Source organism: Embiotoca jacksoni, unplaced genomic scaffold (genome assembly GCF_022577435.1).
Source record: "Embiotoca jacksoni isolate LCO1_2020_lvr unplaced genomic scaffold, fEmbJac1.0.p SCAF_9, whole genome shotgun sequence".
In the NCBI taxonomy this organism is placed as follows: domain Eukaryota; kingdom Metazoa; phylum Chordata; class Actinopteri; family Embiotocidae; genus Embiotoca; species Embiotoca jacksoni.
The window spans coordinates 19,843,158-19,857,183 of NW_027185447.1; the positions used below are offsets into that span (position 1 = coordinate 19,843,158).

Here is a 14,026-nt window from a genome sequence, read left to right on the forward strand (position 1 = left end):
GCCGTGACAATAAAGGTTAAAAGCTCCCATTTTCACACCGAATCTTCTCTAGACTGTACGGGAGATAGCTGTTTTGTAGATGAGGCGAGCTGTATCGTTTCATTTTTTGCATCAGCCGTTCTCTGTCTCATGTTTAGCCTCTTGAAATCAATGAGTAATATCTACTCTGAATGCTATCTCCTCTACTTCAAAATCAGTTATTCTAAAAAAAAACAACCACCCAGTAATACAAAGGCTCTGACCTTCAAGAAAAAAAGCACCAATACACGATGGTATCATATCTCCCATTGAATTCTCCTTACCTTTTATGTTTTCAGATCCTGCATTAGTGCTGTCGACAGTTCTTTAATAAATGTTATACAGTAGAGAAGGAAAAAAAAAAGAAAAAATCAATATTGTGTATTTTCTACACAAAAACTTGTTTCTCCCAAATGACTTGTCAGGCAGCCCTCTGACATCCGTAACAAGCACAACAACAAAAAACAAGCACTCGGAGAGCATTTTTCGCTTTCAGCTTGGAAACAGCGTGCGCGTGTCTCCGGGGGATAAAGGTTACAGTGTTTTATGTACATGATGAGGAGGATTTTTATGTGCTGCCATTATGTGCACATGTAGCCGTAGTTAATTACTTTAACACATCTGCTCTTGGAATGTGGGTTTAAGCCGTCATCAAAGCTCCCAGCTGTTGTGGTATGTTTGCACACGCGCACACACACGCCCCCCAAAACCATCACGAACATGCCCCTGTTCTGTCCTTAATCAAGCTGGGTGTAATTGGTGCGAGTCTTGAGGCCTGATTATCCCTCGGACCAGCCGCAACACTTCAACAGAACCCCCTCACCTCTCTGGTCTGCAGCGCTCAGGATGGATATTGATGACTGGGTTGAACCGCTGACTGACCTCAGTCTCAGCCTCGCAATAAACCACCTCGAAAAGTAATTTATCCTCATTTTCGGTCCTAAAAACTCCCGTAAGACAAGTTAAACCGAGTCAGAGGAGGAGAACAGGTCTTTGCTTGAGATGCAGTCGTACATTTTCGGCTGTTACTGCCAGAGAATGCCGTTCTTCGTGGGTGGATGTCGACGGGCTTTGGAGGAGATGGCTCTGCCGCAACGCTACGCAGCGGATTTGTTCGGGGGTCTTAGAGAGTGCAGTCGATGGATTTTGTGAGTTGAGGAAAAAGAGGGGAGAGTGAGGAAGAGACATGGTAGACGTAGCTGCTGCTGTCCTTAAGGAAGAGCCTCGGTAGGATTACTGAAACAGATTAAAGGGCGGCCTGTTGGGGGAAAAAAGAAAAAAAAAAAAAGGCTCAGACGCCCTTGTGTAGGTAGCCTGAATGCAGGAAACGCAGTCTTCAGGGTCACTGTGGGAGTAAGAGACTCACCGGCCTGTAGATTTCATTGGTTTTCATTCATTCAGTGGCAAGCAGTTGCTCTGCTTTTGTCGTTAGGCCGACTTTTACACACAGACACACAGATACACAGATACACCCCTCCCATGCGTTCCTTCTTTCTCTCTCTGCTGGAATAGGTATTGTGTTCGTGATCGATGTGCCTCATTCCAGTGACGTGGTAGACTGGCTAACTCTCATTAAAAATGGATGGGGTGTAGGGAGAGCCGCCGGTGTGCGTGTCCGTGTGTCTGTACATGCTTTAAAAAAAAAAAAAAGGAGATGTAGGTGGCAGGAAGTCCCAGAGGTGCCAGCTGTTTACCGCTCAAGGTTTGGAGGGTCGGAGGGAGCGCTGGTGCTGGTGGTGCCGGTGGATGTGGGGGTGTTCCTGAGGTCAGAGCCGGGGCTGTTGCCTTGGCAACAGCTTGCAAAATAGCTTCCTCTGTATTACTGGTGACGGTGGGATTTTTCTCTTTCTGTTGCTTTCTCTCTGCGGCTCAGACCGGCGAGGCACATCTGGCACAACACAGAGCCGCGGTCCCATCAGAACGCAGGGCAATGGGCCGTTTCCACTTTGCTCTGTCCTCCTTTATCCCTCCCACCCCCCCCCCTTTTTTTTCTTTCACTTTTTCTTTTTTCTTTTGCTGTCTTCTCTTCCAACTCTGCCCCCGTGCCCCCATCCATCACAGAGGTGCGGTAAGCATGGCTGGGTCTCAGGGCACCGGGGGCAGAGGAGCTGAAATGGAGCCACCATTCATTCTGAGCCGCAGAGACACTGGAGCAGATGAAAGTGTTCCCGCTGCTCTCTAATGCACATACATTGTCGGCCTCTCTCGAGTGCCACGGCCAAACGCCTCTATCCTCTGTAGTGCTCTTGCTCACTCAGAATGAAATTAAAAATGAGGAGCAGGCGATGTTTTTACAGGTGGCCGGAAACTAGAGTGGAAAATATAAGCAGGGGTGATTTTTTTTTTTCTTGAAGGAAGCAAGCAACACATCTAGTATGGCACGTCTCCACGTCTTTCTCTTTTTGAGGTACAACCATTGACTGTATATAAAAGAGGACGTCACTTCCGAGTCTGAAAAATGAGGCCGATGCACAAGTGCCTTAAGATGCAATACCACCGAGTGCCACTAGAGGTTGGCTCCAAAAAGCCTCTGGTTCCATAGACTCCCATTCAACTAGTCTCATAAAATTCTCAGTCAATAGTATGTCTCCACAAGTTGTCATGGTGTTGTTAGCTAAAGTCACTCCTTCTTATTCGTTTTCTGTAATCCAACTGGAAATAATTTGTCATTAATTAGAAAATAAGCTTCAAAAAGCCGTGTTTTTGGGGCCGTGTCTGTTTGATTGACAGGCCTGTGGTGCAGTCAGGTTACGGCTATCGGTGGGCGGGACGCAGAATCACCAAGTTTCCAATCAGATCCAGTCAGATCCACGGCTCGCTCCCCCCCAGCTCGTCCAAATATGGTCACTTCCTGCTCCAAACCGCTCCAAACTAGCCAGATGGCGCCGACCAAAGTCCGAACTCAAAGTCTCATAACGACCGTTCACAAACCAACAGTTGACGTCACTATTAGTTGCTGCTTGGGCATAACAGGCTAAGTTTATCATTTATCAAATGGTGCCACTTCACAGTTGATTACACAAGAAAGGTGCTGGGTGACATTAAGAAATGAGGCTGTTTTCAGTCCACTGATGGCAAATTTTTAAATTTATGTCGATCTTTTTTTTTTCCAGTTCATTGATGTGTTAATGGTAGACAGTAATACTGCTGCCCAGTTCCCCAGCTATACATTTCAGTAAAAGAAAGACCACCCCTGCATTAGTGAAGGCTCGGCTATAATAATAATAATAATAAAAGCTGGAGTCTATTCAGACTTTGAGAGGAAGCTGTTTTAACCCTCAGCTGTCAGTCAGTCCCCCAGGTTGTTCCAATGTGCGACTCCACTGCAGCCTATTAATACCCCCCCCCCCCCCCACCCACCCCTGCTCAGGTCATCTTAAGATGGAATTTTATTAGCATTCATTTACATGGACCTCACAGACAATACTCAGGTCAGCTGAGGGTGTGAGTCTGCTCGGAAAACAGAGAAAGTTGGACTATTATCTGACTATTATCAGATTCAGATCACACGCAGGGCTTCTTTGTCTTCCTTGAAAAAAAACAGAGGAGCAACAATCCGCACATCCGTTATGGCGCGGCGCATGTTGTGCATCCAAACACACACACACACACACACACACACACACACACACACACACACACACACACACACATACACACACAGTGGGAGAAGGGGCTTCATTGTGCAGCCCCGCTGTGTTGAGTGACTGTAGCGTGTGCTGGGCAACAGCTGCTGTGAACCCCCCCCCCCCCCCCCCCCCCTCCCCTCACCTCCACTACTGGGCCATGCTGTTTTAAACATCAATACACTCCCTGAGACACAGACACACAGTATATACAGCACACACAAGCTTCCCCCCCCACCCCATCTACTGCACTTTTTCACTTCTCAGCTTTTTGTTTACCTCATTCTTCCTCCACATTACCCCCCCCTCTCCCCCCCATTACCTTTTTTTTTGTGTGTGTTTCAGTCTGCACTGTATCAGCTGACAGCGCTCTGTGTCTGCCTGTCTTTAGACACTGCTCCATAAGGGACAATCCCCCTCCCCACCCCCCTCCGAGCCCCCCTTCCCCCCACTGACAGCTGTCTGCACACTGTAACCCTCTCATGGCGCTGGGCCTCTGTGAAAGTTACACTCTAAAGTTTCACCAGCCTCAAGTATGTTTTGGGAAGGATCTGAAGACTTTTTTTGAGGGGGGGTGTTAAGAGAGATTCGGAGGCTTTGAGATTACACACACACACACACACACACACACACACACACACACACACACACACACACACACACAGACTGAGTCGCTGTTTCCCGAGCCAAGCTCTCGTTCCTGGTGGGCTTGTTTGTCATCGGTTTGCAGCTTCTGCTGCTGATGTGACCCCGTCTGCAGCTCATTACAGCATGCCACCTGTTTGTCCCGAAGCAAAGCAAAGACGTGCGCACACACACACACACACACACACACACACACACACACACACACACACACACACACACACACACACACACAAATAGAGATTGTTGAGGTGACAGGGTTAATCTAACAGGAGTGTCCGTAGTAGAAAACCGCTACGCTGACTGTCGACTTCCAACCGTGTCAATGGCTTTCTTTGTCCTCCGGGCCTGTCTTTCTGTTGCCGTGGGGTTTTAGGACCAGGCGGACAGGTGGATGGTTGTAGTGCTTTTGTGGAGCCGAGACACAACAAAGAACAAAATACACTGAGCACATATAGCTCGTAGTTTTCTCGGCAGCTGACAGGTTTGCCGGCTTTTCAGAGTTACAAATTTTACTGTCAGCTGTTTTTAAATTCGATACGCTGCACATAATGAAGAAAAAAAAAAGCCTTTGATGGACACCCAGCTGTTATTTCTTCCTCACTGACAGTTAATTCTAACCCGTGGTGCTAACAGCAATTAATATCACCCAATGGTGGGCGATATGCACAGGGTCAGAAAAACACTTAAAAGGTGTTATTTGCACCCTTCATTCACTCCCCCACATTTTCCAGAGAAGCCACTTATTAGGCATTGATCTGAGCCTGGGGTTTGGAGCCGAACAGGCCACACACTGTCAGCGTCTGCTGTCATTATCCAACAGGGCAATTGCCAGGAAATTGAAAGACATACAAAACTGAAAATTAATCTGCGTCAGAGTCTGAAATTCCCTTTCTTTTCTTTTTTTTTCTTTTTTTTTTTTGCCTTATTTTCTTTTGTGCCTGTGTAGTCATGTTTTTGTTGCTTTGTGTGTGTGTATTTGTGTGCGTGTGGATTTACTCCTGCTGACACTGTGGGATGCAGGTGTGAGTAGGGCTGCCCCATGGGACACTTAAAGACAGATAAACACACACACACACACACACACACACACATATATGCAGACCTCTCTGCTGAACAAACAGACCGGGGACCGTGTGAGTGAGCAGACTGAAACCGCCCCTAGTGATGAGTGCATAGTTTTGTAACTGTTGAAAATAGACTCAGCACAAGGATCACACAACAAATCAGCTGACTCACACTCAGAGTTGGTTAGCTAAAGAGATACGTGTTTGAAGCTTGTGCTTTTGTAGCACGTTGTTGTCAGGTAAAGTGTATAAATTCCCAACCCTGTATTTGTTGGGAGCACAATGTCAATCACATTGTGGATTAATGAAGCATTATGTGGGTGTGGAGTATTTGCTTTGCGCTGAAAGTGCTCATTCAGATGCATTGCTGTTGACACTCTACGTGTTTTACTTTGAAAGACCAATTTTACTTTCCATTCATATCTTTAAAAAATAACTTACTTTCTATGCTGCAGTCATCTGCTTGTTTAATATGTAAGTTGATCATTACATAATGTTTGCTTTCTGTGCTTGGTCAGCAAAAAAAGTTATATAGTGTTTTATTTTGGAATTAAAATTTGTATTTGCTTTTGAAAGGCTTGGTATATGGCATCCATATATTATTGTTTCTTAGGATACAGGAACAATCCAATTTGTTTATCTGATGGAGGTGTAGACGCCAGTACATAAAGACAAATAAACAGAATACATTAATGAATAAGTTAAATTAATAAGTCCAGAGAAAAAGCAGCAGAAAAATAAAATTAAATGCAAAATCAACAAGAAAACATGTCCCACAAATATCTTCATAAATTACATCATATAACAGCTTCACATAGTCGCCAGAGCAAATTTATGGATCCTCCTTCCACCTGTTCGCCACTTATCCCAATGAGCCTACATTCATAAGTTATACAGTGTAATACTTTTCTAATGGACTTGAACCTGACACGAGCTCCTGACAAATGTGAACAGTGTCTTGACAAGAGCGTCTGTCGCTGCTCCTCCATATGTAGGTGTGTTTGTTCAGGCTCTACCTGGGTGGACAGATGCCCCCGCTGCAGACAAAATGCCCGTTGATGGCAGAGAAACAGCTTTCTGTGGCCAACTGATCACAGCTGCTCTCAGCTGTTTGTGTGGCTTAAGATAAAGGAAACAGTTGTCTGTGCAGTTGACATGTCCAACATCAACATACAGGGACGTAAGACACCAGGACATTTTCCCTGCGTTCGTATACTATTTTTTTTTAGTTTTTTTTTTTTTTTTTATTGCAGCAGCCATTAAAAAGTATGTATTGTTGCATGTAGCATGTATACAATTGGGAAATACTACTTCCTCATCAAAATGCGCCTTGAACTTTGACCCTCTTGGTCATTTCTGTCGCAATCCGTAGCGTGACGTTTCTTCTTCTTCTTCGTCTGTCTTCTTTGTCTTCTTCATCGTTTTCGTCTTCTTCTTCTTTGTCTTCCTCTTCTCCTCCTTCTTCCTTTTATGGAAGCCACCAACTAGCTCGGCGGCTCAGTCGATGTGACGTATCTTCCGCCACGCAGAGGATTGTGGGTCAGAACAACAGCCAGGGTAGCATGCCGGCCTGCAGATTGCAAAATACAACTGGATGTAGTGGGACATCCTACTTCTAGCATCCTACATTGAACATACTACGTATTGGGACAGACTAAATCTTATTTCTGGCATACTAAATAGTATGGTAGTATGTATATCAAGGCAGATCATTCTCCCAACTTTAATATTGTTTTAACTGATGACACATTATAACATCTCATAACAAAGATTAACGGTGAAGAGTTCTTTTTTCTTTGTTTTTGTTTACTGTATTTGGAAAAGTAAGTACTTAATCAATCATGTGTCTGTGTGTGACTGAATGCTTCCACAGCTCTCTCACACGCACGCACACACACACACACGCACACACACACACACACACACACACACACACACACACACACACACACACACACACACACACACACACACACACACACACACACACACACACACACATATATATACCCTGTAGCGCAATGTTTTTGTGCATCTTGTGATGTTTGTCAGGCCTCAATGTGACTGCGACCCTTTTAATGTGCTTGCAGGTTACCCAAGTTCCCATCGAGTCATGTGAGCAGTACGGGACCTGTGGAGAGTGCCTGAGCTCCGGGGACCCACACTGCGGCTGGTGTGTTCTGCATAACATGTGAGTATCCCCTTCAGTCACCTTTAATATCTGTGTATAGACCCTTTTCAGACACAATTTTGTCAGACATCTCTAAAAACAAATGGCCCCTCGGTTTCCCCCGCACAAAGGCGAGCAGGGTATTTTTTTTTTCTCCAAATGTTTATCTCAGATGAAATAGAGTTTGAGGAGAGGAGACAGTGTCTGGCTGGAGATGTGTAGTTGTTGCCTCGGAGGTGCAGAGCCGGTTCAGAGATTCTTGCTGCAGCCATAGAAAGAAAGATTTAGCAGCCTGCTCTGACAGAACTTTATATTTACAGGAAATTATACCATTCAGTCCAAGCATGACTTATTGGGATTTAAAAAGACAAACATGGACAGACCAAATATATTTTCTAACTTGTCCTGCACTGAGTGGTCATATATGCATGTTGCTGTCCCTTTGAAGGGTTCAAGGACGTTGTCTAAATTAAATGAGGCGGAACTATGAGAAAGTTTTGGAGATATTTACCTCCCACTCTTAAGAAAGAGCATAGAAGTCATGAGTGACACCTGCTGGAGCTCAATAATTACTGCACCCGAGCTAACTGAAGAAAGCCAGACAGGCAGGAGGAGAGAAAAAAAAATATTTGAATAAGCAAGTGTATATGCTGGGTATGAGTCATTGATGGCACCATTGATTGCGATATTCATCTGTAAATGGAATTACTGCGTTTAGATGAAATGATGAAGAGGGGTATACGGCGGGGGGGGGTGGGGGGGGTGGGGGACGCAGAAGATGAAAACAACACAATACTAAAGGAGCCGAAATACATTCTGCTCTGTCTGCGTCTCCATCTTTGTTTCTGAAGTAGACACGTTCTGTCATCAGTCTGAGCTCTTTCTTAGTTACTACGTCTGGGACCCCCCCCCCCCCCACCCTCTCCACTTGCGTCCCCCCCTCCTAAATGCAGACCCCTTTCTCTCTCTAAAGGTATAGCTGAATATTTGTGTGTGTCAAAGCACCGCCGCAATCATCATTATCGTGATGGCGGCCCGTTGCAAAGTGCACTTAAAGTAATTTACATCACTCCAAAGCTGGGACAGGACAAATAATTGCCTAGCGACAAGGTAATTCAGCATGCGCTCGCTTGAGGAGCGGGAGGGGCCGACTAAAGCTCTGTATTCTCTGCAGCCGGCGTGCCTTCACACAGGGATCATTTACCACAACACAAGCCGCCGTGCTAGGCTGTTAATCACACGCTTTTGTGTAGGTGTGGTGGGGAACGGAATAGCTCAGGTCGGTAGGTATTTCAATCCGCAGCACCGATGAGGTGTTGATGCTTAAAGGTGAACGGAGCCGGTGTGGTTAAAAAGCAGCTGTGACGAGGAAATACCTCCTAAATACCTCCTGGAGTAGAAATGCGTCCCGTCTGAATGCACGCGTGGTGTCGACTTTTGCGTACACGCACCAAACACTTGTGTGGACCGCTGTACTGTACCGCGGGGGGGGGGGGAAAGGCCAGCACCCCTGATTTACGCTAGATGGGCCATCTGTTCCGTGAACACCACGGACCCTCGTGCCACCTGTCTCTGGTCCTAATCCCCCCTTTCTCTGCCCTGACCCCGCGACGAGTGTGGCAGGACCCCTGTCAGCTCCGACTGAGTCACTGCAAAGTTACTGGAAGAATAGTTCGCTCTTTTCTCTGCTGCTCCTGTGGGCCTCCATACGCCTCCACCCACCGGTATTTACGAGAGCTACCTTTCCCCTAACAGTCCGGGGTCATTTTCATAAAGATTCTTAGAATCCTCCCAGACAGCTCCTTAATTAGCCTGAACATTGTTAGCAAGGAGTCTGAGCCAAGGAGTGATTTAGGAAACTTCTCAGAGCAACTCTGAGCAAGGAAAGGACAGAAACCCCTATCTTAGTGAGGAGGTGTGGCTGACCCCGTTGCTAGGTGACGCATCCTTTTAAAAGATGCGATTGGTTGATCCAAAAAAAAAAAAATAATCCACTCCTGGTGATAATGGGCACAGAACGGACGGTGACACGCGCTGCGATCACTTTCATTTCTGCCGTTATGGTGTTGAGTGTGAGAAGTGAGCGTCTCCAATGAGATCCACCACAAACTTCATCCCCGTGTGTTTCCTCAACGTGCCGTCATTCAGCGTTTGAAGAATATTTCTCTTACCTCGCTGTACTTACGCAATTTTCTTCACTGCTTAAGAAATTCTTAAGCCTGTTAAAAGTTTTCACCTCAGGAGCTTTCTTAAGGGTTAAGATGCTTGGTGAATAACTTTAATCTTTACGAGGATGTACTCTAAGCTTTAAGCCAAAATTCTTAACTAGGAGTAACTTTCAGGAATCTCAAGTATCTGTTGTGACGGGCATGTTCAACTTCTGCATGATAAACGGTGTAAAAATAACAGAAAAAGTAACAGAAATATTGTTTAAAAAGTTTCTACATTTGGCAAAAGGTGGAAATGTTGTCATCGAAAAAGAAAACGATGCAATAAACAGTTCTGAATAAACATGTTCTGAACAAGCTTTGACATAGCGGCGCCCGATTCAGCCTCCTCTGCTGCAGACAAAACATTCCTGATCTCATGCTGTCACTCACAATTACTATCACTGTAGCGGCAGACAAAAACACCTCATCAGAAAAGCAAAATTCATTCATTAAAACAAACAAACAAACAAACAAACGAGCACGAAAATGCCTTCTTACGTCGTGTGTAATCTTGTCAAATCCGCTTAGACTTGTTGATGGAAACTCGTGAAGGATTTTGATGGAAACATAAGTCATGACTCAGCATCACCGATGTTTCTGTTGCGTGTCTGTAAACCTGACTGACTTTGTGCCATCGGTTTTCGTTCGCACGACGACTGCACGAGTGTCGAATATAACCGAGAACAGAAGGAAGTGTCTTGCGAGGTCCTGCAGGAGAAAGCAGCTGCACCATTCTGGTGAAGAGCTCCCCCTCATCCCACACAGCCAAAATTACATTTCTCGCCAGCCGTGGTGCCATCCACAGCTGTGATCACCGCCGCTTCCTTCGCCCCCCATTTCTCAGATTTTTCCATCAATCATCCATCCCTAAGCCATTGTTTATTTTATAAAATCACCCCCCCCCCACCCCATGTTTTCACCATGTCAGCGCCCCCCCCCCCACACACAGCGAAAACAGGCACCCAAACTATGCCACTCATAACATCTCCTCTCGGCTTCACTACCCGCGCCGTCTCCCATTTAGACACTCTCCCCTCTGGAATCAGCTCTTCCACACTCCAGAGATGGTTGGCTTGCCACGCATAAACACCCCTCGCTTTGATCACCCTCCTCCTTTCCTTCTGCAGCTGCCATCCACAATATCCATCCTCTTTTTTTCTTCTCCTCCAAACCTGTGTTCCTTTACTCTTTTTTTTTTTTCCTTTACGTTTGCGTGCTCATTGAAGTTCAGCATTCTGAGGTGGCTAATGAGGAACACGGAGGGACATTAGTTTTGGTTTGTGATGATGACGATGATGAGGAGGAGAGAATGTCGCCGAGGCAGCGAGCTGACCAGGAGTGGCGTCTCTGTCATCCCTGTCTTTCTGCGTTTCTTCCTTTCTTCTTCCTCTGATTCAGTTTGGTGTGAGACTCTCAAGTCTTTTAATTACCAGCAGCTGTTGGGCATCCACTGAATGCATGAAGAATGAAGAGCGAGAGGGGGGCAGGGGGGGGGGGGGGGAGTGAGGATAAGAATGCGGGGCAAAAGAATGAGAGAGGGAGAGAGTGTTTGATGCTGCACACTCATCGGCCCACAAAAACCGAGCAGCATTTTGATTGCAGCTCAAAGGGAGCTCATCATCTCGAGCGCTCTTCAATCGCAGTCCTGTGAATGGGTAGTTCTGCCTTCGTCTGACCACGATCCAAAAACACGGAGTTATGGGGATGCTTTCCCACTCTGTCTCTCTCTACTCTCCCTTCGCCTGCATCTCATTGCCGTTAGATTATCTCTCTAATCATGCCCAAAAGAGGCTTTTCAATCTCAAAATGCCCCACATCACTTCTGTTCCCTCTCCATCCTCTCCACTGACTCCCACATTCCTGGAGAGGGACGAGCCGAGCGGTTTTGCTGTGATTTGTCAGGATTAGTAGCAAGTCTGACTTCTGTCTCCGAGCGATCCGGTGCCAAGGTCAGCGTTTAGCCAGTGCAGTGAGTTTCTCGAAGCCGTACGTTTTTTTGACGGACACACTGAACGAGGACGGGTTGTTGTTATGTAATAGGTGCATTTTGTTTCGAGTTTAGCTCCAGTTTGCAACGGGGACGACAGCTCAGGGGCTATCGGTGTAGAAGTAGAGGGTGAGTCAGCATTTGAGAGCTGCTCTGAGCAGAATAACATATCACTACTACACCGGATACTGTATTGTGTTGTACTGTCAGATTGCATGCGGCTGAACTGCTCAGATCACTTTCACAGAAAGCCCACGCGGCGGTCTGATCGACGTAGCTGCCCACTGTGCACAAATCAGTGCTAGCAAATCAAATACTGGCAATGAGTGGTTCAGCTTTCGACACTGTTTATGTGTCATTTATCAACAGGAAAAGTTAAGTCTTTATATTTACTTATATTAAAGCCCAGGACTGAAAGGCTGCAACAAGTCCTTGTTGTTAAAAACTGTCTGCATGGATTGCTGCCCGGGACAAGTGGTTGTCCCTCTGCTGCTCTTCAGTTTGGGGATCAATCGGATGTGAGTTGAAGAAATCTGACCCACTCGAGAGGGTGATGATTCAAAAAGCCTTAAATAACTCATGGCGATTCATTCAGAGTTAAAAAAACAAAACAAAACAGAAAACATGCCGACGTATTTCTGCCGTTAAGACCCTCATCAGGGCAAGTCCAATAGAAAAGTCCAATGGGCTGTTCATTATATCTGTTGGTCAACAGTTACATGACTAGTATGGACCAATTAGCAGTCACCCTATACATGGGAGCAAGGAAAGTCACATGATGGGTAATAAAATCTTACATAATGTCTGGATAGAAAAACCAAATACAGATATTCATAATAAGTCTAAAATCTCTTAATAATTACATATTATATTAGAATTCATTTCTCTTAAGTCATGTACGTTATTGCGAGCATGCGTTTGTTAAAGTCAACTCTTTGGCTGTGTTCTAAATAGCATACTTGTGTACTAACGCTCATTATTTTGAGTGCATGAGTGTCAAGTACAGAAACATGCAGTGAACTACAAGTACCAGGATGATGCACTCAAAACAGTGTCCAAAAAAGAAGTGTGAAACGACGGACACTTTTCACCCTAAACGGTCGCCATCTTGGCCATCGACGTAAAGAATTTTCAAATTAAGGCAACTGCGGAAGCTGCACAATAATAACATAACACAACACAGTGTTTATTTTTCACTAATTACCCCGAAAACACGGTCATTTCTGGGTAAAATAAGTAAGCGGACAGCGCAGTGTGCGATGTGGAACAACACTACCGTGTCAAAATATTCCTGCACAATGCAAGTAAGAGTCTTTACATGTACGAGCACTATTTGTTAGTGTACTAAAGGAAGAATGTCATTTGGAAAACAGCATTCATCTCTTGTCTCAAAGAAATCGAGCAACCAGTTTAGTCCTATTTTTATAACTACAACTCGTGTCTTTAGACTGTTCGTTTCCGTCGCACGTTCATCACCGTGTTACAAACCGCGACCATTAAATCTCCTCCAATTTACCCGTGGCAACAACAGTTAGCCCTCGCAGTGAAAATGGCTTCTCCAGTCCACCGTAGACGTCGGGATTGTGTGTCTAATGGCCGACTCATCAGCTACAGCCTCTCCGTTAGCGGTCGGAGGGAAGCGGCATCCATCTTCCCAATTGTGCCTAATGAGATATTGATCAGAAACATGCAGTTCTATCAATATTTCCATAGATTCCGGGCACAGAGCGAGTACAGGTTGGCTACGTGCTGAAATACTGCACCCGTGTGTACAGTATGCGTGGGCAGGCTACATATAACACACTTAATGATCCTAGAAACTGAGTGTCTGTGTCACTGATTTTCTTTTTGAGATGCTTCCATCTCTGTTCTGCTTCCTCTGCCTTTTTTTTTTTTTTTTTTCTCTTTTTTTCTCTCTGCTCAGCCCACACAAGTAAAGCTATAGCTTGATGCGCAGCACTGAGTGATGATGTCTTTGGAAATTCTTTTGTCTTCTCTCTCTAACCCCTCATCCATGCAGTATCTTTAACAGAGAGTTTCACTGTTCTCCTGCTACTGTTTAATATAAGTGTTTATAGGAGATGAATTTGTCTGCACAACAGTAGTTTAAGGCTCTTTTTCAAAATGAAGTGCATGAGTTGTCCTCTTGATGCCTTCTCCATCCCGTCGGCGTTGTCCTGTCGTGACATTATGAGCCGCAGGAGACGGACTATAAGTCGCAGCGGTCGGTCTGACCCCTTACATGAACTTTGGGTTTCAAACTGCACACACACATGTCAGGCGAAGACCGCAGAGCAACTTGA

The 14,026-nt window shown here is 45.5% G+C and overlaps 1 protein-coding gene across 2 annotated transcripts in view; it reads left to right on the forward strand.

The window, feature by feature from the left end:
- plxna2 (plexin A2) overlaps window positions 1-14,026 on the forward strand; it is a 190,152-nt gene that overhangs the window by 96,317 nt on the left and 79,809 nt on the right. For both annotated transcript variants that reach the window (XM_069141700.1, XM_069141698.1), the window contains exon 5: window positions 7,447-7,547. In XM_069141700.1, the coding sequence (XP_068997801.1) occupies window positions 7,447-7,547 (101 nt within the window). The remainder of the gene's footprint in view (window positions 1-7,446; window positions 7,548-14,026) is intronic.